Below are 25,655 nucleotides of genomic sequence, written 5' to 3' on the forward strand. Positions count from 1 at the left end.
AGTAGAATCGTAGCTATCTGTGTATGTCCAAAGCATGCAGAAGTCTCTCCCCTTTATTCTGGGGATTTGGATAGAAAGTTGGTAGATGAATGGTTTGGTTAAGAGCCACACTGGAAACCACCTTTGGCATGAATGTTGGGTTTTGTCCTAAGAGAGACTCTGTCCTGGTGAAAAATGATGAAAGGTTCCACTGCCATTAATGCCTGTAACTCTGAGACTCTTCTTGCTGAAGTTATTGCTAAGAGCAGAGCAGTTTTCCATGATAAGAATTTTATATCAGCTGTGCTGGCTGGTTCAAAAGGAGGCAGTCTGAGCTTTTCTAAAACAAAATTTAGATCCCAAGTAGGTATTGGTGCTCTCCTTGGGGGTCTTATGTTTTTGCCCCTCTGAGGTACTGCCTTAGTAGTGGATGTGAAAAAATAGGAGGTTCCGTATTGTAATGAGCTGAAATGGCAGAGGCATGGATCTTAATAGATGAGAAGGATAGGCCTTTGTCCAGCATCACAGTTAGGTATTGTAAAATCTGAGGTATATTTGGAACAAGCGGTTCGAGCCATTGTGCCTGGTTCCAAGCACAGAATCTCTTCCATTTTTCTGCATAAGATTTCCTAGTGCTGGGCCTGCTAGCTTCTAAAATGACATCCATAACAGCTTTAGAGAGAGGTGCAGTCTGAGTGGCTACATTATCTGCCATGCTGCCAGATTTAAGGTTCTGAGTTGACTGTGCAGAATCTGATTGTATTGTTGAGTCAGAAGATGAGGAATTTGAGGTAAAGGCCAGGCTGGGCCTTGAGACAAGCTCTTTAGGATTGGGTACCAGTGCTGGCGTGGCCAGTCTGGGGCAATCAGGATCATTTTTGGCCTCTCTTGTCTGACTTTTAGGAGCACCTTGGGAAGAAGAGGTAGTGGAGGGAAGGCATAAACTGTCAGGGTTTTCCAGCTGAATGATAGAGCATCCACTTTCTATGCTTGTGAGTGATAAGTTCTTGTGCAGAATTTCTGTAGTTGGCAGTTGTGAGGGGAGGCAAAAAGATCTATGTCTGGGCGTCCCCATTTCCTTGTTATCATGTTGAACACCTGTGGATTTAATTTCCATTCGTGAGGATCCATGAGATTTCTGCTTAGTTCATCTGCCAGTGTATTTTTCATTCCTGGCAGGAATTGTGCCTGTAGATGTACTTGATAGGTCAGTGCTGTGTTCCACAAAGTCATGGCTTGCCTGCAGAGTGGGTAGGAATGTGTGCCCCCTTGCTTGTTTATGTACCACATAACTGTGGTATTGTCCATCTTTATTAATAGATGTCCTGGATGTAGTAGGTCCATGAAAGCTGTCAGGGCATTCTGTACAGCTAGCATCTCTTTTTGATTGATGTGAAGATGCATTTGTTCCTTGGGCCACGTTCCCTGAATACATTTTCCTGCCATATGTGCCCCCCAGTCATAATCCGATACATCCGTTGTTATGGTCTGCCTGGCTGTGGGTAAGGTGAAAGGCTGTCCCTTGTTGTGGTGACAGGCCTGGGACCACCATCGAAACTCCTCTTGTAGGCAGGGAATTAAAGTTATTATTGTTTCCAGGCTGCGGCAATGTTGAGTCCAAACACTTTTTAGATACCATTGTGGTTTCCTCATATGCAGTCTTGCATATGGAATTAGTAGAATGCAGGATGCCATGAAGCCCAGGGCCTGCAGAATTTTTCTTGCAGGGAGCTGGGTCTTTCTTGCCATCATTTGAAAGTAATGAGTCAGTTGCCTTTGCTTGTCTGGTGTGAGATAAGCCATCTGGGCAGTTGTATTTAAGCTTGCACCCAGGAATATTATCTCTTGTGAGGGCACTAGTTTTGATTTCTTTTCGTTTACTGTGTACCCTAGGCAAATTAGTAATCTTTTTACAAACGCCAGATGCTATAGAAGAATGTCCTTGCTCTCTGCTTGAATAAGGCAGTCGTCCAAGTAGGGATATATCTGAATTCCTCTTTGTCTGCAAAATGCAATTACTGGTGCCAGGCATTTTGTGAAGACCCTGGGCGCAATAGATAAGCCAAAGGGCAGTGCAGAGAATTGGCAATGCATTGAGCCAGCTATGAATCTGAGGTATCTTCTGCAAGATTGTTTGATTGGGACATGCAGGTATGCCTCCTTGAGGTCCAAAGTAACTAGCCAAGCCTTCTTGCCCAGCATGGGTAGAAGTTGCTGCAGTGTTAACATTTTTAATTTTGGAACATCCAGGAAAGTATTTAGGACTGACAAGTCCAGTACTGGTCTCCAGGCTTTGTCCTTTCTGGGTACTAGGAAAAGTCTTGAGTAAAATCCTTGTCCTTGTTCTTGCTGTGGTACTCTTTGAATAGCTCCCATGTCCATGAGAGCAGCAATTTGTTTTTGTGCCTCTGCCCATTAGTTTTGTGGCAGGTCCGGCATACCTTTTGATTTTGGAAGGGTGTGAAAGTGGAACCTGTAACCCTGAGAAACAATATTCAGTACCCATTTTTTCTGGGTGATCATGTGCCAATTTTGTGAGAAAAGTGCTAGCTTCCCCCCTAGGGGTGCTGCCAAAAGGTAAGTGCTCGGCATTTGTAGAGGGAAATCATTGGGACTGTTTCCTATAAGGTTGTGACTTGTCTTCTCCTCCTTTGGGGGCTGAAGCACCCCATTGTTTAGGTCTGTAGGAGCCTTGGGGCTGAGATCTGCCTCTTGGGCATCTGTAACTGCCTCTTTGTGGCCTGGCTGACACTGGAAAGGACCGATTTTTTATGGGCCAGTTTCTACTAAACCTAGGTGGTTGAACCTGTAAGAAATCCTTTACTGTCTGCATTGATTTTGCTTTATCCTCCATTTTCTTTAACACCTCTTCAGTCTTAACACCAAACAAAGTATCATGCTGTAGTGGAGCATCCGATAATTTTACTTTAACATGTTCAGGTAAACTTTGTTCTTTCAACCAAGCATGCCTTCGAATAACAGAGCCTGTAACTGCGGCTCTACAAGAAGCCTCTAATGAATCAAAACCACATTGCAGAGTATGCTTTCCCACTTGTTCAGCTGCATGCAATAAATCCTGCATTTCCTTACTGTCAGGACTTTCTTAGTTTGTAAGCATTTTCTGTTTTAACAAAGACATGAGGTACTGCTGATATTTCAGCATGTGAAACTGGCAATTTAAAGCCCTTACAGCTAAAGTAGAAGTGTAAACTTTTTTCCCCCATCTATCCAGAGCTCTGGAATCCCTATCAGAGGGGACAGGGGTTTAGCAGTGGAAGCCTTAACCCCTTTGGGACCCTGAGAAATTGTTTCTGGGTCCGCAGCAGGGTTTTTGTAAAGAAATTTATGAGAGTCAGGGACCCTGTAGTACCTGTCTGGCTTGACTGGTGCAGGGGGTAAAGAATCAGAAGACAGACTGGATTCGGAGAAAACATCATCAACAATATCAAGCACAGGGGGAATAGCCAAGGGCCTGTGATGAGGCAATAAAAGAAAGTCTCTGAGCCTTTTCTTGGAATTTGAGTAATCCTGGCTCTCCCAATGGAAATGCTCCCTCATGGTGTGCAGGGTTTCCCCAAAAGAAAAATCCTTAGGCGGAGAGGCTGAAGGTATAGATTCTTCTGCATCAGAGTCCTCATAGGGAGGGAGAGAATATCCCTGATCTGAAGAGGAATCAGAGGAAATAGAAACCTGGTCAGAGGAATCATAGTCAGTGTCTTGCCTAGGCCTTTTATCAGGAGGGGGATGGGAATGCCTGATCAAAGTAATTAGGTCTTCGGCCATTTTAAGCATCTGTTTCTCTGGCATGGTTGACTGTTCAGGAGAATGCTGTACTTGTTTCCTTGTCATTAATGGTGTTTTTTACTTTGCCTTGGCTGCTGCAGTGGACTTTACAGTAAGCTGTGAACGTCTGAAAACACCCTCAGAAGCCGATGCCTGCTTAGCGGCTCCGGACCCATCTGAGGGAATAGTTTTCGCAGGCCCAATACCTTGAGTTTCCACAGGCCTAGTTGTCTCCACATGGGTGTCGGATAAGGCCTGTGGCTCTGAGGTAGTGGGTGTCAGGGGCTGCGAAAGCGCCTCACTGAGAACCGGCGACTGGCCTAGAAGAGGCTTCGTCGTCTGTTTTGGACCTCGGATGCCTGTCCTTTTCTTTGTCTTTGCGTTTTTTATGAATTCCAGTCATCTGTTGTTCCGACGGCATTATGTAGTTAAACCTTCAGCCAAAGTAATGTAAAGCAAAATCAAACCGACGCTTAATAGTGCATTTGTTGAATCTAGCACAAAACTGACAACTAGTAATGTCGTGGTCAGGGCCTAGGCAAGGAATACAGTAAGAGTGAAAGTCCTTATGAGGTATTTGCTTCCCACAAGAAATACAATTATTAACTTTTACTGACATCGGTCTGGAGCAAGAAAAAGTTTCCCCAATGGGGTACTTAGCTTTACTGAAGACTTCGGTTCTGAAACTCAATTTCGAAAATCTCAGGAGTCAGCCGACCGGCACTTGCGAACTGCTTTTGCTTCGGGCACCGCGCGGCAAGAAAGACTGAAGAAAATGGCGTCGGTTGCATCTTTTATACCCCTGGCGCACTGACGTCAGGTAAGAGACGACAGCAACCGACGCTGGACCTAGACTTTGGAATTCTGGCGGACTGCAGGTAGCCGGCCAGCAGGATAACCCAAGTGTAATGACTGCAACAGTGAAACACGATGAACATCGGGTCTCAGTAGCAGCTTGCGAATCCATCGAAGCAGGCATCAGGGGCTGCGAAAGTGCCTCACTGAGTAGCGGTGAACTGGCAACTAGCTTAACGGAAGCATCGGCGGCAGTTTTGGACCTGTGCTGTCTGTCTCTGTCTCTAAACTTTCATTTTTTCAGAAGATCAGTAGCTGGATGGCTTACCAAAGCCATTTGGGGACACGGAGATCAAGAATGTAAGTATTTAGCTACAATAAGGGCCCGACGATAAATATTCTGGGTGATGAACAAAGCACAAAACTGTTAGCGAGGTACGTCATGGTCTGGGACTAAACAGGTGATGCAGTAAGAATGGAAATCTCGTAGTGGTATTTGCTTTCCACAGGCGAGACAATTGTTAACTTTTTCTGACATCGCTTAGAGCAAGAAAAAAGGATCCCCAATGGGGTACTTAGCTTTAGAAGACTTCAAGATGATTCAATTTTGGAACAAAAACTCCGGTAGCAGCCGACCGGCACTCGTGCAAACTGCTTCTGCTTCAGGCTCCTCAGCAAGAAAGACTGGGGTAATGGCGTCGGCTGCCTGTTTTTATACCCCTGACGACCTGACGTCAGTTCTGAAGCGACAGCAACTAACGCAGAAATACTAAGCCTCTGGTATTCGGGCCGACTGAGGGCTACCCCCAGCAGGATAACCCAAGTGTGATGACTGCAACAGTGAAACACGAAGAACATACTGTCTCTACCGAAAATTTGAAAGGAATGACTTGCCCATAAGAGCTTGCAACTTACATATCCTTGCTGCAGAGATCAGACCAATTAGTAAAACTTTTTTCAATGTTAAGAACTCAAGTCAACAAAATTATCTGGTATAAAATTAGTTTCTCCAACATAAAATTAAGATGCCAAGGAGGGGGTCACCAGTTTTCTTGGAAGCCTCCTATGCACATTTTGACATAAGACTGCAATGAAAGAGGATCCATGGGCAGACAAGCTGTAATGGCTGAAAAATAAACCTTGACAGGGGAATACGAAAGGGCAAAAGACAGTAACTCACGCAAACACTGTAGAACTACAGAAAGCACAGTTGTGTACACTTATCATAAATGTAGATGTTCGAGTGTATTCATTGTTGCAGTCATCACTTCTGGGTTATCCCTGCTGGGTAGCCCTCAGCCGGCCCGAATAGCAGAGTAAAGGATTACATCAGTTTTTCTTGCCCCCATCCTATAGGAGCCCTGCCCAGAAGGCCTGAAGAAGGCCAACCTGGGGTAGGCCAGAAGTATAACTTGGTATGATGGAAATAAAAAAAAAAAAAAAAAGAGGGAAGGAGGGGGGAAACAGGGCTGCAACCGTGAGTACACTCGAACATCTACATTTATGGTAAGTGTACACAACTATACTATGTTCTTCATGTTTCACTGTTGCAGTCATCACTGGTGGGAAGATTCCCAAAGCTGAAAAGGTAGGGTGGAAGGAAGAAGGGAAGGAGTCGGGGAATAGGCTTGCATTGCTCTAAGTGCAAGTCACAATGCCCTGCAGGACTGCTGAAGCAAAGCCTGCCCGGGATTTGGAGTAAAGAGGCAGTTGGTAGTGTTTTGTGAAGATATGAATAGATGTTCAGGTGGTAGCTTCTAGAATATCCTTGGTAGGAATGCATCTGTGGAAAGCAGTGGAAGTTGATGCTGCCCTACTGGAATGGGTTCTGACAGGTGTGGGAGGAAATTTTCCATGGGAGGAGTAGCAGAAATGGATGCAGTGTAATATCCATTTAGAAATGGTCTGCTTGGATATAGGTTTCCCCTCTGCCCCAATGGTCCTATCCAGATGGTATCTAAGCTGTCTGTGCGCATCTAATGTGTGGAGACTACTTCCCCCCTATTTTGTGGGTTTGGAAAGAAGGTAGGCAGCTGGATAGCCTGATTAAGGGTCACGTCAGATACCACCTTTGGCATAAAGAAGGGATTTGTTCTAAGAGACACCCTGTCTGCATGGAAGATAATGAAGGGTTCAATGGCCATGAGAGCGTGCAGCTCGGAAACCCTCCTGGCTGAGGATATGGCCAGTAGGAAGGCAGTCTTCTAAGCGAGGTGCTTCATTTCTTCTGAAGCAGCTGGTTCAAATGGAGGTAAAGTCAATTTTTCCAGTACATAGTTCAGGTCTCATGCTGGAGTGGGTGGCCTTCTATGTGGTCTGATGTGTGACACCCCTCTGGGGAATTGTTTAAAAGGAGGTGGGAAAACAAAGAAGTTATGTACTCACCATAACGTTCGATGTATGTAGTCCATCTCGCCTCACATTCTTACCCGTGGGTTCGGAGCCGACTCGGCTGATTTTACTAGCTCGAAGTCTCTCATTAGCTGGGCCAAGTGGGTATCCCATGGTGCACTGCTCCACATCCCCAGATCTAGTTTGCTGCAAAAATCATTTGTACTCCATACACACATCACATCCATATAAAAAAATAAAGTAATCAAAGGGACTCTATAGATGGCAACCTAACCTCCAAATCCTCCAGGAAGGGGGAAAGTGGGAGGGTAAGTAAGAATGTGAGGCGAGATGGACTACATACATCGAACGTTATGGTGAGTACATAACTTCTTGATGTTATGTAGTCCTATCTCGCCTACATTCTTACCCGTGGGACAGCATCCCTAGCACCTACATCCTGGGTGGCTCATAGGAAAATACTCCTGAGAACTGTGGAGCCAAAGGAAGACCTGCCCCTGGAGACCACGTCCAATTTGTAATGAGAAACGAAGGTGTGAGGAGAAGCCCAAGTAGCTGCAGCACATATATCATCCATTGACAATCTAGCTTGATAGGCTGTGGATGTAGAGACAGCCCGAGTGGAATGTGCCTTGACTGGAAAAGGCAAATTTTTACCTCCTGCCTGATAGATGAAAGAGATACAACTGGCTATCCATCTAGACAGCGTGACCTTGGATACCAGAGAACCCATTCAGTTTTCTGAAAAGGAGACAAAGAGTTGGTCAGATTTTCGGATATCTTTTGTCCGGTGTAGATAGAAGCGCAATTGTCTATGCACATCCAGTTGGTGAAATCTAAATTCTGCCTAGTTGGAAAAGCGGGGAAAGAAAACAGGCAACTCAATGGACTGATTCATGTTAGACATGGAAGCCACTTTAGGAAGGAACGAGGGGTTTGGTCTAAGAGAGACCCTATCTTTATGGAAGATTAAATATGGGGGTTTGATGGCGAGGGCTTGAATTTCCGAAACCCGCCTCGCTGACGTGACTGCTGTTAAGAATGCTGTTTTCCATGTCAAGAATTCTAATTCACAGTTAGCTGTAGGCTCAAATGGTAGTAAAGTAAGGGCTTGTAGAACAAAATTGAGATCCCAGGGCATGATAGGTTCGGACACTGGGGGACGAAGCAACTGAGTACCTTTAAGGAATGCTTTGCATAGTCTGTGTGCCATGAGACTAGGTTCATTCGCTACGTGGTAATTAGATATCGCCGCCAGCTGAACTTTGATGGTGGCTGATGCGGACCCCTGATAGAAAAGTGTAGACAAGAACTCCAGAACTGAATCTATTCGGGCTGTGTATGGATCTGGTATGGGCCCAGATAGAGAACCTTTTCCATTTACTAGAATAAATCTTTCTAGTGGATGGCTTATGAGAGGACGATAATATACGGACCACTTCCGGTGAGAAATTATGACGTCTGACTAACGATGGAAGTGGAGTAGCCAGGCTGTCAACCGGAGGGTCATCAGAGAGGGGTGTAACTGTCCCGACATGTGTGTCAGCAAATCTGGTTGAGGGTCCAGAATCCAAGGAGTGTCCACAATGTATGGTTGAAGAAAGGGGAATCAGACTTGACAAGGCCAGTGTGGGGCAATCAGAATCATTCTGCTTCCCAAGGATTGCGCTTTCTGAATCACCCTTGACAGCAGGGGAAACAGAGGGAAAGCATAAAGCAGACTAAAGGGCCAATCGTGGACCAGAGCGTCCCTGGGTGATTCCCCCTGTGGAGGGATCAGCGTGAAGTAGTTGCTGCATTTTGCATTGAGAGGGCTGGCAAAAAGGTCGCAGCAAGGCTGACCCATCTGCTGAAGATTCGCTCTGCAACCAGGCGATTCAGGGACCACTCTTAAGGCATAAGGATAGCTCTGCTTAGCCTGTCCGCTATTACATTGGACTTCCCCAGAATGTGCATTGCCACCAGAAACTGTTGGGAAGCTATTGCCCAATGTCACACTCGCATAGCCTCTCTGCACAGAGGGTAAGACCGGGTTCCCCCTTGCTTGTTGAGATACCACACTACTGACATGTTGTCTGAGTGTATTGCAATAGTCCCGAGAGGAAGAACTTCTTGAAGTGCCTGCAACGCAAGAAGCACTGCTCTCATCTCCGGGACGTTTATATGCAAATGTATCTCGTGTTCCTGCCACGTGCCTTGGACTGTCCTGCCCAGATAACGCCCCCACCCCCACCCCATCTGGGAGGCGTCCGTGGTCACCATGGCAATAGGGACGGGTGGAACGAAGGGCTTTCCCCCGTTCAAATTGCTGGTGCACAGCCACCAACAGAGGTCCTGCTTGCACCTGTCTGTGAGTAAGATGGGATGAGATAATGGGAGTCTTTGGAGGGACCATTGGACAAAGAGGAGCCATTGGAGAAGTCTCATGTGTAATCTCGCTAGAGGGACCAACATGATAGCTGCTGCCATGGACCCTAGGAGTTGGAGAACCAGTCTTGCCTTCGCTTGTCTCAGGGGCATCAGCATGTGTATTTGTTGTAATACTGTGATCCTTTCTTGTGGTAAGAATGCTCGCATTTGAATGGTGTCTAAATCTGCTTCTATAAAGGTGACACGCTGTGAGGGCAATAAGGCAGATTTTTCCCAGTTTATTGTTATGCCCAACTGGTGACATAAACTGATGGTAGCGTCCCTGGTCTGAACTAGTTGATGCCTGGTGGGGGCAGTAAGGAGCCAGTTGTCCAGGTACGGAAACACCTGGAATCCCTGACGTCTCAAGTGAGCCGTCACCACCGCCATACATTTGGTGAACACCCTGGGGGCTGTGGTGAGACCAAAGGGCAGGGCTCGAAACTGGAAGTGACTGGCTCCCAGCCGGAAGCGTAGGTGACTCCTGGATGCTCTGTCCATTTTTACATGGTAGTAAGCATCCTTGAGGTCGATGGAGCATCCATACCTCCTCTCCCAACAATGGGAGAATCGATTGTAGTGTGACCATATGGAACTTGGACTTGTGTACTGATTGTTGAGTTGACTGAGATCTAGTATGGGTCTCAGGTCCCCTTTTCTTTTCGGCACCAAAAAGAATCTTGAGTAAGTCCCTAATCCGATCTGGTCTGAGGGGACTCGTTGGATGGCTCCTTTTTCTAGAAGCTGTGAGACCTCTAAGGCTGTTTGATCCCTTTGACTGGGTGGAACGTCTGGGATTTTTCTGATTGGCGGGGGTACTGAAGAGAATGGAATGAGGTAACCTCCGGAAATTATCCGTAATACCCATCGGTCCTGAGTAATGCACTCCCAGGCTTCCGGGTATAAGAAAATTCGACCCCCGACTGGCTCCGGATAAGCGCAGTTGGGCACACACTCAGGAGTGAGAGTATGGAGAGCCATGGAAGGAGTCACGGTCTCCCGAGCTGCAGGGGCCCCCTCTGCCTCTAGGGCGACGTCTCCCTGAATAACCCCCCCTCCCCTGCCTCTGGAGGGGGGTTCACCTTGTGCGGCAGGAAAAAACCTCTATGATTTCTTGAACCACCCCACCACCACTGGGCCTTGGGATAAGGCCTAGAAGGAAGGGAAAAATGGACCCCTATGGCAGACAGGGTCTTTCCCTCTTGCTCGCACCTGGTGAGGGTGTCTTTTACTTTGGTCCCAAACAAGGAGGAACCGTCAAATGGGGCATCAGTGAAGGAAGACTTGAAGGCCTCCGCAAAGTGACACAGGCGCAGCCAGGCTTGCCTTCTAAGGGCAACCCCTGAGCTTGCTGCCCTACTCACTCCCTCGGCTGCATACGAAATGAGCCGCATGCACGAATTAGCAATGGAGTTGAGGGTAGAGACCTGGGCGTTAACCGTTTGAGCCACCGCCTCAGGTACGTTACCCATAAGAGTATCTCCCAACTCTTTGAGGAGATCTCTCTGGAGCCGAGTGAAGTGAGACAGATAATTCAGCGACCGTAAAGTGAAGGTTGCTAAAGATAGGGTATGCTTCCCATACCGATCCATGGTCGTAGACTCCTTGTTAGGAGGATGGACGGATGAAGAAGACTCTGCTACTTCTTTCTGGGTGGCTGCCGCCACCACCATGGCATCTACAGGGACTCCTTTTGACAGAAATTCTTTGCCCTGGGGGGGGCCGAAAGGAATTTGTTGGGACGCCTGGGCACGGGCTCCACAAAATCTGGGTTTTCCCACACTCTTCGACAAATGAGGTCAAGAAGTTTGTCGAAGGGTGGAGACATCCAGGAGGCGGAGGGTTGAGCGCCAAAAGCCTTAAGGAATACCGACTCCTCCTCGGAAGGAGCTTTGGAAGGCCAGTCACCTCTTTGTTTCAGTATCTCCAGGATATCGGAGAAAGAAACATCATCAGAGGATGACTTGGGGGACCCTTCCGATTCCTCAAGGTCAGTATCGGAGGTAAGAGACTCATCCTGGGAGTCTATGTGCTTCCTCTTGCACAATTTCTTTCTAGGAGGCTCCTCAGGCAAGGACTCCAGGAGACCCTCAGAAAGTTGGGGACCGCTCGTGGGGATATCCTTAGGGCCTGGCGCTCTACTGTCCGTGGATAGGTGGGTATCAGAGGCTCTCACCGGGGTGGTGGGGGACGGAATGACCGCCCTGGGTGATGTAGCTGACAATCTGGCCAGCGCGCTCCACATGGCCTCGAAGGCCAGTCCCCCCGAGTCCGAGGACCGACTGGCCTCCGAGGCCACGACCGGGATTGGGGTCCCACGAGCCAATGCACCAAGAGGGAGACTCAGAACCGACAGATGTCCCAAGTATCCCCCTCGGGCCCGACCGAAGAGACCTGAGTCCCGAACCCTGTGGATGGAACTGACATGGTCGGAGCCGAGGTCGTCACCGATAGACCCGGAGGGGGTATCAGAGCTGGCGCAGGAACATCACTCTGAGCGGAGCATACCGGCTCCGACGTCAAGGATGTGCTAGAAGGAGGAATCATCGAAATGGTCATAGGAACTGGCTCCGGAGCCGAGTGGGTCAGAGCCAAGAACAATTTAGCCAGTACTGGCGACTGCAGAAGCCTCTGCACCACCCTATCAGCATCCAAATCAGAAAGCCTGGAGGATTTGGAGGAGAGCGATGGGGATTGAGATCTCTTGTCAGGTGAACCATGTCTCACACTGGGTGACCGGCTCCGAATAGGTTCAAGGATAATAGGAGCCGATGCCGATTCAGTTAGCGCCGATACCTCCTGCGGCCCCGAGGACAGTGGAGCCGAGGAGGCAGAATCTAATACAGTAATCTTCTCCGGAGGCTCCGAAGTGGCAGATGGAGCCGGAGACCTTTTCTTAGCCTTGGAAGCTTTGGATTTAGACTGAAGACTGGAAGCCGAATCTATAGCTTCCTGAAACGATGGTTTTAGAAGTCCCTTTAGGATTAATTTATTTTTCCTCTCTTGGAGCACCCTAGGACTGAACGCATGGCAAAAGCTACATGACTCCTGTAAATGGATGGCTCCAAGGCAGTAAACACACACAGTGTCCATCTGTGATGGACATTCTATATCCACACTTGAAACATTTTTTTAAATCCAGAAGGCTTATGCTCTTTTTGATCCTTAGATCTTACAACTAACGCTAAGCGAAACCACCTAGACACAAATCACAAAAGGGCAGGAACAACACTCAAGTAGAAACACAGGAAAATACTCTACTCAACACAATCTAAGAACCTCTAACTGAAACGGTTCTGTTAAGGGACACAAAGACCAACACAATCACACTAAAGTTTAACTAACAACAGAGGGGAGGACTAGGCCCTCTAACTAAAATGGGCCTAGCCCGCTGGAACAGTTAGGGATACCAGCAAAAACACAACTAGCACACTCAAACACAGCAACAGCAACAAGAATAGCTATCAAAATAGCTTTTTGGGTATTAAAAACCAAATTTCTCTAAGACAAATAGCAAAAAAGAAGGTACTTAGCCACAGCCAAGTGAGACCACGTCCGGGCTACACAAGTGGCAAATGAGATCTGGGAATGTGAAGCAGTGCACCATGGGATACCCACTTGGCCCAGCCAATGAGAGACTTCGAGCTAGTAAAATCGGCTGAGTCGGAGCCAATATTCGGCTCCGAACCCACGGGTAAGAATGTAGGCGAGATAGGACTACATAACGTCATAGGTTGTTCTGTAGGGGAATAAGCAGAGATAGCTGAGACGTGAATTTTTATGGAGGAGTATGACAATCTCTTTTGCACGAGTTCTCCCAGGTAATCTAGAACCAAAGAGTGGCATGGGAGCTGCTTGTACCCTTATGGCACCAGGTAGTATATCTTTTCCATTTTGCGGAGTAGGATTTCTGGGTGCTGGGCCTCCTAGCCTCCTTAACAACGTCCAGGACCGGTTTGCTCAAAGGTGTCCTGAACTCAACCTCTGGGGTATAAGCCATGCGGGATAAGCCGAGTGTTTGAAGATTTGGATGCAGTACTGACGCTTTTTCTTGGATTAGCAGTTTGTCTGTGAGAATCAGGCTCATGGGTAGCTCCTTGGTCAGGCTGAGGAGCAAGGGGTACTTGTGCTGCCTGGTACAGTTTGGGGCAATGAGGATAGCCCTTGGCACCTCCTTCCTGATCTTTAGAAGTACCCTGGTAAGGGAGGGAAGGTGTACACAAATAGGTTGCCCCAGTGGAAGGACAGAGCATCCACCTTCCCAGGTCTTGGGTGGAACTCCCTGGTGCAGAACCTGGTCAACTGTCTGTTTTCTATCAAAGCAAGGAGGTCTACCTATGGCATCCCCCAGAGGTGCATGATGTAGAGGAAGGTCTCCTTGTGTACCTGCTATTCGTGGGGTTCAGGACACTTCTGCTGAGGTGGTCTGCTAGGGTGTTGTGCTCTCCTGGGATGTACTGGGCTATCAGGATGTAGTCCCATCATAGAGGCTGTCTGCCAGATTAGCATGGCTAGATGACAAAGGGGGTAGGAGTGAGTTCCCCCCTGCTTGTTGATGTACCACATGACTGTGGTGTTGTCCGTTTTGATTAAGATCACTTCTGGTCTAAGGTGGACCTTGAAAGTTGTTATAGCCTTGTGCATCGCCATCATTTCCTTCAAGTTGATGTTTACAGGTAGATCTCTGTGATCCCAGGTGCCCTGAGTGCACATGTCTCCTAAGTGAGCCCCCCAGGCCATGTCTGAACCATTTGTGGCGATAGTCTGGCCTTGGGGAAGGGTGATAAATGGTAGATCTATGCCCACCATAGAAGTTCCTTCCTTAAGCAGGGAATCAGAGATAGCTGGTGCACCAGTGACTGATAGTGTTGGCACCACAGGTTTCTTAGGTACCATTGCAGTTTTCTCATGTGTAGCCTGGCGAAGGGCACCAACAGGATGCAGGATGCCATGTACCCTAGTGGTTGCAGGAACTTCCTTGCTGTAGGGTGCATCCTGTGAGTCAATTGAGAAAAGTAGAGGGGGAGAAAGCTCTGCTTTTCTGGAGACAGGAAGGCTCTTTGGGTGGATGTGTCCAGGAGAGCTCCCAGGAAGGTTATCCGTCTTGTGGGCTGGAATTGGTATTTTTCCTTGTCAGTGGTAAATCCCAGAGAGGTTAGAAGGATTTGGACAAAAGAGAGATTCTGCAGGAGTTTTTCCCTGTTCTCCGCCTGGATGAGGCAGTTGTCCAGATAGGGCTAAATCTGTATGCTCTTCTGTCTTCAAAAGGCAATGACAGGAGCCATGCATTTGGTGAAGACTCTGGGAGCAGTAGATAAGCCAAAGGGCAGAGCAGAGAATTGAAAGTGCTCCGAGTCTGCCCTGAAGCGTAGGAAATTCCTGCAGGACTCCCTTATGGGGATATGGAGGTAGGCATCTTTCAGATCTAGGGTCACTAGGCAAGCATTTGGTGTCAGCATTGGCAAGAGTTTTTGAAGTGTTAGCATTTTGAATTTTGGCACTAGGAGGGACAGATTTAATGTGGATAGGTCTAGGACAGGGCGCCAGGTGCCCTCTTCTCTGGGTACTAGGAACAACCTTGAATAAAACCCTTTTCCCGCTTGTTCCTCTGGTACTGGCTCCACTGCCTCTTGAGCTCAGAGTTTTTGAATCTGGCAGAGGGCCTCTGTCCTCCAATTTCCTGGTATGTCTGGATAACCTGTAAAACTTGGGTTTCCTTTGAAAGAGAATCTGTACCCTTGGGAAACGATGATTAGGACCCACCAATCTGCTGTGATGGTTTGCCACTTGTCTATGAATAGGGATAGCCTTCCTCCTAGCCTGGGGGGGCAGAGAGGGAGTCATTGTGATTCCTTATGGTAGGGAGTGAACTTAGAACTCCCTTGTCCAGGAGTGGTAGAGGCACACTGTCTAGGCCTCTGCTAGCTTTGGTGCCGTTGCCTGGAGGGCCTATCTCTGCGTCCTTTCCTTTGCACAGTTTTGACTTGGGCAGGAAAGGACCAGTGTTTGGTGGGAAAGTTCTTAATGAATCTGGGGGGGTTGTACCTGTAGGAAATCTTTGACTGACTGCATTGACTTGGCCTTATCCTCCATTTTCTTAATCACCTCCACTGCCTTAGGGCCGAACAATTGTTCCCTATCCAAGGGAGCGTCCAGAAGTTTTGATTTAACGTCGTCAGGCAAAGGTTGTTCTCTCAGCCATGCATGTCTCCTAAGGACCGATCCAGAAACAGTAGCCCTGCTACAGGCATCTAGAGCATCAAATCCACAATGCAGGGAATATTTTGCCACTTGAGAGCTGGAGTGTATCAGATCTCCTAGTTTTCTGGTAGTAGTACTCTCTGGTAAGGAGGAAATTTTCTGCTTTAATAATTCCAGCATGATTTGCTGATATTTAAACATATGGAATTGGTAGTTGGGGGCTCTAATGGCTAGGGTAGCCAAAGTTTATACCGTTTTACCCCATCTGTCCAAGGCTCTGCTCTCCTTGTCAGAGGGTATAGGATTTTTGGAGGAACTGGCCCTAGCCCCCTTGGGTCCCTGAGTGATGACCTCTGGGTTGGCTGCAGGGTTCTTAAATAAATACCTATGGGTATCTGGCACTCCATAACATCTATCAGACTTTCTGGGTGCAGGAGAAAGGGCATCAGGGGTGAGGCCAGACTCCAGGAAGACATCCTCCACCACATCCAGAATGGGAGGGATGGCTAAGGGTTTGTGCTGAGGTAAGTCCAAGAATTCTCTCAATCTCTTCTTTGATTGTGGGTAGTCCTGCGCTTCCCAATGGAAATGCTCTCTGAGGGTACTTAAGGTCTCCCGAAATGAGAGGTCCTCAGGTGGGGATGCAGAAGGAATGGATTCCTCACCACCTGAATTATCAAAGCCTGTCAGGGGCTGCTATTCAGTGTCTGAGTCCAGAAATTCTGAGTCCTCTGACTCTGGCTCCAAAAGCACCTCTGAAGAAAGATCCCTTTTTCTTTTGGTTGGGGTAGCTTGAGCAGACTGGTTTCCTTTGATGAGAGTGATTAAATCCTCAGCCACCCTAAGTAACTGCTGTGACTGAGCAGGTTGGGTGGGAGGTAGCTGGTGACAGTTCATCGAGGAAGGAGTTTTTCTAGGAGTGGCCTTGCTTTTAGGCCGCAGTGATTCAATGGGCCCGGGTGCGGTTTTGGCCAGTGGCAAGGCCGTCTGTCTTTGTTTGATGTCGGTCATCCAAAAGGCCTCCTCGGAAGCCGGTGCCTGCAAAGTGCTTCTGGACCCAACCGGGGGCTGATGACCACCATTTTCAAAGGAGAAGCCTGCTGATCTGGCAGCATACCACACTCCAAAAGGGTCTCAGCAGTGGCCTGTGGTGGCTGTACAGCTGTCGTCAGGGGCTGCGTATGTGCCTCATTGAGTTCCACTGTACTAGTGGATAGTAGGCTGACTGACTTCAGGTTTGTGTCATCTGTGGGCCTAACCATTTCTGTCATCTGTGGGCCTAACCTTCTGTGCTCTATCTCTTTCCTTTTCTTTTCTCTCTTTAGGAATTTCCACAGCAGACTGACCGACAGACGCTATTTCACATTGGTGTCTACTTTCTGTTTAGTGCCTGGCTACAAATTCAGCTTTTCTACACATGGTGCTAGCATTAAATAAAGCACAGAACTGACATACGGGGACGTTGTGGTCTGAGCCTAAACAAGTCAAAGTCTCAGTGTGGTATTTGTTTTCCACAATGGAGACAATTATTTACTTTTTTGGACATCGGTTAAGTGCAAGAAAAAGATCCCCAATGGGACACTTGGCTTTATTAGTTTTTCTTCCTCACTCTGGCAAAGGCCGACCGACGCACTCGCAAACTGCATCTGCTTCGGGCTCCACGGCAAGAAAGACTGATGTAATGGTGGCTGCCTCCCTTTAAAGCCCTGATGACCTGATGTCAGTCTCAGGCGACCTGCAGCCGACACAGCAGGGAGATACTTTACTCTGGTATTCGGGCCGGCCGAGGGATAACCCACAAGTGATAACTGCAACAGTGAAACACGAAGAACATCAACTAGCCCTGAATGGGTGCTGGTTATGTTGTTGGCATCAACTAGAAAACCTTTTCCATTTGCTAATGTATGATTTTCTAGTAGCTGGCTTTCTAGTCTCCATTACAACCTACTGCACATCCTCAGTAAACAGGTGCCTAAAAGGAATGAATGCCCTATCATCCAGGCAGTTAACTGAAGTTGCTTTATGTCAGTGTGTATCAAACACCCCTGCTCTTGTGTGAGTAGATCTAGTCTGTGAGGAAGCATGTGGCAATTGCCTCTGACTAGTTACAAAAGAAGGGGGAACCATGGTCGCCTAGGCCAGAACAGAATCAACACAATGATCCTGGGGATTTCTTCTGAATCTTCAGAAAGTATAGTTCTATACACTTACCATAAATGTAGATGTTCGAGTGTATTCACTGTTGCAGTCATCACATTTGGGTTATACGCTTGCAGTAGCCTTCAGTCGGTCTGATTATCAAAATCTTGGGTCCTGCGTCGGTTGCTGTCTCATCTTCCGTGACGTCAGGTAGTCAGGGGTAAAAAGCATGCAGCCGACGATGAGACGACTGGTCTCAAAGTATTTTTTTCTTTGAACCTAGGAACATCCTTGAATAAAAAAACATTCACCACCTGGGAAGGAGGAACTGGTTTCATCACTCCTTGGGATAGTATATGATGAAAAGGTTGAAACAAGAAAGTTTGATCTAGAGAATGAGGAATGACCCTGTGGAAAGGAGGAATTTACTCTCCACTGTCATCTGTAACCTTGGTGAATGACTTTTAGAACCCATTTGTCTGAAACTATCTGGTGTTAAACAGAAAATGCAGATTCAGACTTTCTAGAAGAAAGAAGAAGCCAGGGTAGGAGGGGTTCACAAGGTCTCCTGAACAGCCATTCAGATTTGTTGGACTGTCCTTGATTTTGGGAGGTTTTGGACTTCTTTTTGAAGCTCCTTTGCCATTTCTTCTGTTTACCTCTATTTTGTTGACGCTGTTTACTCTGCTTTTTTGCCAACATTGGAAGAGAAGACAGAAAATCCCTTGGAAAACTGGAAAAGGAAAACTGAAAAATCGTACAGATTCCCTAAGTCAGTTCGCCCTTTTTATCACACTTTTTGATCACCTCAGCAGCAGAGGGGACAACATAAATCTCATAAATATCCTAGGAAGAATATGAAATCTCATTTTTAATATCATCTGGAAGGTTCTGATAACACAGTCCTGCAAACCTCCTCAAAACAGTACCAGTGGCCATAGCACTGGAAAAAGTATCAACGGAGTCACTTATACTATGTAAACAATGAGTAGTGACCAGTACAATAGAAAAAAACTAAGTTATTTTAAGCAGCTTTTTTTCTTCACAAGAAGAAACTGCAGATAAGACTTAGTTTTGTCTAGGTAGAATCTCAGTTGTCTGCGTACATCCAGGGATTGGAGAATCATCTCACTATTGTTAGTTGGAGAGAGGAAGAAGGTAGGCGGGTAAATAGATTGATTTAACGACAGTTCGTTTACCACTTTAGGCATGAAGGAATGGTTAGTGCGTAAGGTAACCCTATCCTTGTGGAAGACAGTGTAGGGGGGGCAGGCCATGAGAGCCTGCAACTCTAACACTCTCCTAGCAGAAGTGATGGCCACCAACAGTACAGTCTTCCATGTACACAACTGTAAAGTAGCACTGCTAGCCGGCTCAAAGGAGGCAAGTGTTAGTTTTTTCATGACAAAGTTTAGGTCTCAGGGTGGCGGGATGAGTTTTCTAGGTGGTCTGATGTGTAAGACCCATCTCAGGAAAATTTTAACATCTAGCCTGGACAGTAAACGGGGATCTAGAGGCAGGCAGGCAGAAAGGTGCACTTTCACTGAGGAGTAAGAAAGGTCATCCTTTATACGTTCAAACACATATGCAAGGACTAGGAAAGGGTCTGTTTGGCTTGGGTCCCTGTCCTTATGTAGACACCATTTGGAGAATATCTCCCATTTTGATGAGTATGATTTTCTAGTTGCAGGTTTCCTGGCCTCCCTCAGGAATGTAAGCACGTCCTCTGAGTAGTGGTGTTTAAAAGGGATTAGAATTTTATCACCCAGAGTGTTAGTGCTAACATCTGTAGGTGAGGATGGATTAGGGTTTCCTTTTGTTGTGTGAGAAAGTTCACCTTGTGGGGTAACTTGTGGTGATTGCCCTTGGCTACTGAGTGAAGAAGGGGGAAGCTGTGTTGCCTTGGCCAGTACGGGGGGGGGGGTCACCAGCAAGATTTCTGGTCTGTCCTTCCTGATTTTCAGTAGGACCTTTTGGATTAGAGGGAAGGGGGGAGCATAAAGAAACAGTCCCTTCCAAGGAATGCTGAAGACATCTACTCTCCTGGCTAGTGGGGAGTGATCCTTGGTGCAGAAAATGCGCAACTGTCTGTTCTGGGGGGAGGCAAACAGATCCACTTGAGGAGTGCCCCACCGGTGGATAATGTCTAGAAAGGTTTCCCTGTTCAACATACACTTATGCAGTAAAGAATATGTTCTGCTGAGAAGATCTGCCTGTTTCTTGTACTGAGTGGGGGATGTATGAGGCCTGCAGGGACAAGTTGTGCCTAGAGGTGAGGTCTCAAATTTATAGAGTTATTCTGCAAAGGAGGTAGGCTTTGGCCCCTCCTTGGTTTTAGAGGTACCACATCACTGTGGTGTTGTCTGTGAATATTAGAAGGGCGGAGGGTAGAAAGAAAACCTCCAGGGCTAGGAGAACTGCAGTCATCTCCCTGACACTGATATGTTTCTTTTGAAGGGCAGGATTCTATGTTTCCTGAACCCTGAAACCCTTGCAAGTGGCTCCCCACCCTAGGTCTGATGCATCTGTGTGCATGAATGGAGGGCATTTGGAGTGGTAATCCCGGGTTGTGACAGATTTGTAGAATCCACCACCTTAGTTCTGACTTGAGGCAGGGCAGAAAAAGGAATTTGCTTACCCAGCGAGTGTAGGTGTTGTGTCCACACATTCTTGAGGTACAACTGAAACTTCTGCATGTGCAATCTTGCCAAGGGAAGAATAGGGATGGTGGCTGCCATAAGCCCCAGGAGTTACAGGAACTGTCTTGCAGAAATCTGGGGTTCCAGTAAAAGGTTTTGAAAGTGAGTGGAGAGGGAGTGGACCTTTTCCTGGGGAAGAAAGGATCACATCAGATCTGTCCTGATTCTGCAGCCCAGAAAGATTTTGTCTTGCTGAGGTAACAAGGAGGATTTGTTTATGTTGAGGGTGAAGCCCAAGTTTTGAAGAAGGGTGGTGGTGAACCTGAGGTGGTGGTTGAGAAGGGCTTCTGTCTCTGCTAGAAGGAGAACATTGTTTAGGAAGGGACAGAGTTGGATACCTTGGGTCCTGCAGTAAGTAATGGCTGGGGCTAGGTATTTTGTGAAACTTGGGTGCAGTACACAAGCCAAAGGGCAAGGCTGTAAACTGAAAATGAGAGCAGGGTCCAGAAAAACAAACATTTTCTGTTGGAGGGCTTTATTGAGGATATGCAGGTACTTCAGATCAAGTGTGGCCATGAAGGCCTGGGCTGGGATAAGAGGGAGAAGGGTTGGAAGGGAAAGCATTTTGAATGATGGAACTTTTAGGAATTGGTTCAGGAAGGATAGATCCAGTATAGGTCTCCAAGGGCCAACCTTTTTTGGGGACCAAAGATAGTCTTGAGTAAAACCGTTTTCTTTCCTGAAATGGCCGTCTAGGAATTGGTTGAGAGATAACAGGTCTGGAATAGGTTTGCCTTCTGGTTCCTCTCCTGTGCACAGTGGAGGGGGGGTGCCGGAGGAAGGGGTTCTCCTAAGAAATGAAGTTTTAGTAAGACAGTTCCTATAACAGTTAGGAATAGGAGATGCAAGCAAATGCTAGATGTCCTGCAGTTCTTTGCTTTTCTCCTGCAGATTGTTTTCCAAACAAAAGATTATGGTCTAATGGGGCGTCCATAATTTTAGTTTTGAAGTCTTCAGGAAGAGGTTGTAGGTGAAGCCAAAAACATCTGTGGGGGGCAGAAGCAGAAGCTGCTGACCTAGCAGAGGCCTCTGCTGCGTCATAACTGCACCTAATGAAATGTCTGGCTACCTGTGAAGCCAGAGACAGCTTAGATGTTATGTCTAATTCAGTAGGGCAGTCAGGTGTGGCAGCCAGGAAATTGGTTGCTTGTGAGACAAGGTCCAAGGCATATTTTACCATGTGTGTCTGGTAATTAATAGCAAGAAGGCCAGGGTGGAAGACATGTACACTTTTTTCCCAATCCTGTCCATGCTTTTTCTGTCTTTATCAGTAGGCAAAAGTGATGCAGAGGGAATAAGTCTGGAATGCTTGTCTGTGGAGACAGCAATAATTGCAGGGTCTGCCGGGGGGGGAGGGGTTAACTAAGAATGTTTGCTCATCAGCTACCTTATAAAACCTGTCTGGTATTTTAGGAGCAGGTGGATAAGAGTCAGGATTTAAGGATGCAGAGGTAAAAGCATCCAGACAGGCAGGTAAGACAGGTTGGATGGCTGATGGGGAGGGCGACTCCACTTGAAGGAGTTCAAAATATCTCCTGTGGGTGTCAGTCATCTGGGTAGTGTCCCATTTAAAGTACTCTTTCATCTTAGTTATAGTTTCATCAAAGGTAATGTCCTCTTGGGGGGAGTCCTCCTTCAATGGATTCCTCATCTGTGGAATAGTATTCTAAAGGAGAGGCAATCAGGGATGCACAAGAAATGGACCCTTCAGAAGAAGAGTATTAGTTCGAGTCCCTCCTCTCCTTCTTGGGTAGTCTGCAAGGGGAGAGAAATGGCAGAGGCAGGCCTAGGGCTGAGCACAGGTATAGTGGAGGGAGAAGAGCCTGAGAGCCATAAAGGCCTGCATCAGAGAGTTAGTGAATAATTGCCAGTCTTGAACTCCTTCAGGGGTAGGAGTCAAATCCTTAGTTTTTTGTTTTCGCTTTGTAGGCGTCGGTCTCGGAGAAGGCCTAAGCTCAGAAGCCTAAGTCTCTGGAATTGGTGTCTCCAAAGGTCATTTGACTGATTCTGGTTCTCCCTCAACCTTGGTAAGTACCGACATCTGGGCTATCTCCGTGGACGTGCAGACCCTTACTTCTGAAGTGGCTTCCTCTGTGGGAGCCGTCGAAGTAGTCAGGTCTGTCAGACATCCCTCAACTCTTAAATTGGAAGCTGATGGGATGTCCGATGGTGGAGAGGAAACAGAAGTAGGCCTGGAAACTTTGGCTTTTTTCTGCCATTGTTCACCTGGAACGGCCGATTCGGGATCCATCCTAAGCGCAAGCTTTTTGAGATGCTGGCCAGATAACTGCGGTGGGTCTTCGGTACAAAAGATTGGCAAATGGAACAAGCAGTATGATCGTGTTCCTTCCCAAGACAAAAAACGCAACAGTTGTGTGTATCTTTATGCGATATCTGATGCCAGTAATTGCATTCGCCCTTTTCAGCTGACGTCAGCTAATACTAAATACAGCTAACCAAGCTCAAGCAAAAAGAATGGAAAGGTTTCCTCAATGGGGTACTTAGCTTTTAGAAGTCTTCGAGTGTAGAAGCAAAGTGAACGATGTGACGTCGTCTGCGGCTGAAAAGTTCTGAGGTCTTTGCGCACAGACGTCACATTTAAGGTCCCTGGTTTATGATCCTACATGTGACATCCCAAGCACCTACAGCAACCAGGCTTAAGCTTTTGTATAGGAGCCAACGTCTAGTCACCTGAGGCAGAAAATCCCACAGTAAGAACACTGCAACATAAGAACAGAAGGACATCAATAGGAATAGGTGTAGGTCCTGGAAAATCTTTCTCTAGCAACAAACAGCATTTTCTGAGGGATGGAAAAAAAAAAGAATTTTTCTCCCACTGAGAATACTGGCTCATTCCAGTAATAATCTCAGAGAAAGAGAAATCCCCCAGAGAGAAACATAACCTGTTTTCTTCTCAGAGTCTGAATCAGAAATCTGAGAAAAAATCCTTTATCTGTTCCTGCATCTTCCTGTTCAGGCTCAGAATCTTGAATCTCTTCAGGAAAAGTGGAATCCTTCTTTCTTTTGCCAGAAACTACTTTAAAAAAAAGATCTACAGTAAACTACTCCTATCCAAAGAAAATTGAGGAGCAGACACATGCTTGGTTTTCTGTTTTTAACAAGAAAAATGGGGCCAACTGTGTTAATAATGGCAACAGCAGCTTCCCCGCATATGGGCACAGCATTATGACACTAAAGAGAATCCATCTGTTCCCTCTCCCAGGGCTAACAAGAGTGGCTCTCCTTTGCCCACTGAGAAGACGCCAACACCACAGAGGTTGTGGTTACCCCCCCCCCCCCAGTCCATACTGGCTGTAGGTACTACACCACAAAGATCCAAAGTAAAAGACGAATAGATTGAGGTACAACTAATAGCCACAACTGAGTCACTCACTTGCAGCTGAGGCAAACTGTTAGCCTGCTGTGGTGGCAAAGGCTTTTTGCTTATTTTTTTCTTTTTGTTACCGGAAGAAGGACCGACCATGTGACCAGTAGTCTGTTTTATGGTCAAACTGAAAATTGTGTTTCTTTCCTGGGTAAGACAAGCAGCAACTGCCAGTAAACAGTACTGATCCACAAATGTTTCTTTTTTTATATAAAAACACAGTGACAGTCTCACAAAAGTAAAATGACAGAATTTCACCAAAGAAAATGTTTTCATTTACTTTACACCACTTTTAAACTGAGAAAGAAAGCAAGCGCTCCATTTAAAAGAACGTTATAGCCTTGGTACAGTCTGTTAAAAGACAACACTTCTAGCTTTAAAATAATAGTCCTGAAGAAGAAAATAATAAAACATCAACAATACTAAAAAAAAAAATTTTTAGTTTTTTTCCCCAAAGGTAATTTATCTGCCCGGCAAAAGAAAGCATAAGCCAACTGTTGATCACTGAAAGCCTCAGAGAAGCATACTCTTTGCAGACAGTAAAGCTCTGAAGGGCTTTACTCCCACACTTGTGTATTAGTCAGCTCAAGTTGAGCTGCCTGATAGTCTGGGCATGCGGAAGGTGCCCTAAAACTTTGGAAGCTGGCTGGATGTTATATCCTTGGCAGGATATAACCGATATAACTAAGACTGCTGCAGCTGTGATAAATATGATGAACATCATCCGTGGCAGAGGATAGAAAACACTGCATCACTGAAATTCAAGTCTGCAGTAGGTGACTATATGCATGACAAGCAACATTGCCAAGCTCTTAATCTGCAAGATAAGGTTTCTCAGACTTCTGTCTCATATTCTGCTAGCACCAGAAATGTGTCAGAGAGCTAATTAGCTACAGGTGTGAGTGCACATGCAAGGGTATGGTGCAGAACAACTGCAACAGGACTAGTCACTCAATGGTCTGGAAAATAGCTGTAGATGATGTTCACTGTCGATTTGACGCCTTGTCTGGTACAAAAATGGGAAAAGGAGGGTTATGGGTGAGTGGATGGATGAATGAAAGAATAACTGAAGCCTCAGAATGTGTAAACATAACTGATGAAGTCTTCATGTGAGATCAGACACAAGCAGAACATGATGATAAAAGATGAAGAATTTATCAACATAATTGTATTTTTCAAGCTAAGTAAGAGTAAATATAAAATCAGAGTGACAAGTCTGAAATACATCTCACCAGAGGGCTAGAAACATGATCCAGAAAAAAGTCAAAGCAAACGTTCAAATTCCAATGTCAGAAAATAAGTAGCATTACTGAGAATTCTAAGAAAGCAGTTAAAACATTATGCAGCCTGGGGAATGATCTATTAACAAGATAAGTTATGAAATACTCAAGAAACAAGTCAGACATGCTCCACAATTAAAATACTCTAATAAGAATAAGAAAGCAAGACCTAGTATTCAAGTTGACCCAGTCCAGTATTAAGTTCTTCAGATAGGGGAGACAACTAAAAACACAGCCAGTTCTGGAGTTAATATGTGATTCTAAGGACTGAAAAGTTTTTTTTTTGTTTTTTTTTTTGTTACTGAAACATGTTTGTTCTTAAATAGGAGTAAGAAGTTTGATTTTCATGCAAACAGCCAATAATATGCATAGCATACTGTGCAGGTTAAAATGCATTTGGTCATAAGTGTAAGTAACAAACTTTTAGGTTTGGATATAATGCTCTTACCATGTACAATACCAACTTGTATCTTTCCTGATGCAAAATGTGGGCTGTGTTTGCATATTTTTTTTTTTTTTTTTTTTTATGATAAGGATGGCATCAGATTTTTTTTTCTCAGAACTGAAAATCCTTGCCATGACGTCATGAAATACAACATCCATAATCCCTCACTATTTAAGTTACTTAAACCC

The 25,655-nt window shown here is 46.3% G+C and overlaps 1 protein-coding gene across 1 annotated transcript in view; it reads right to left on the minus strand.

Annotated features, from left to right (window-relative positions):
* ASXL3 (ASXL transcriptional regulator 3) overlaps window positions 1-25,655 on the minus strand; it is a 1,601,111-nt gene that overhangs the window by 1,140,138 nt on the left and 435,318 nt on the right. The window contains exon 3 of the mRNA XM_044066640.1: window positions 18,179-18,181. Coding sequence (XP_043922575.1) covers window positions 18,179-18,181 — 3 coding nt within the window. The remainder of the gene's footprint in view (window positions 1-18,178; window positions 18,182-25,655) is intronic.

Source organism: Protopterus annectens, chromosome 3.part1 (genome assembly GCF_019279795.1).
Source record: "Protopterus annectens isolate FY-2018-M chromosome 3.part1, PAN1.0, whole genome shotgun sequence".
Taxonomy (NCBI): domain Eukaryota; kingdom Metazoa; phylum Chordata; order Ceratodontiformes; family Protopteridae; genus Protopterus; species Protopterus annectens.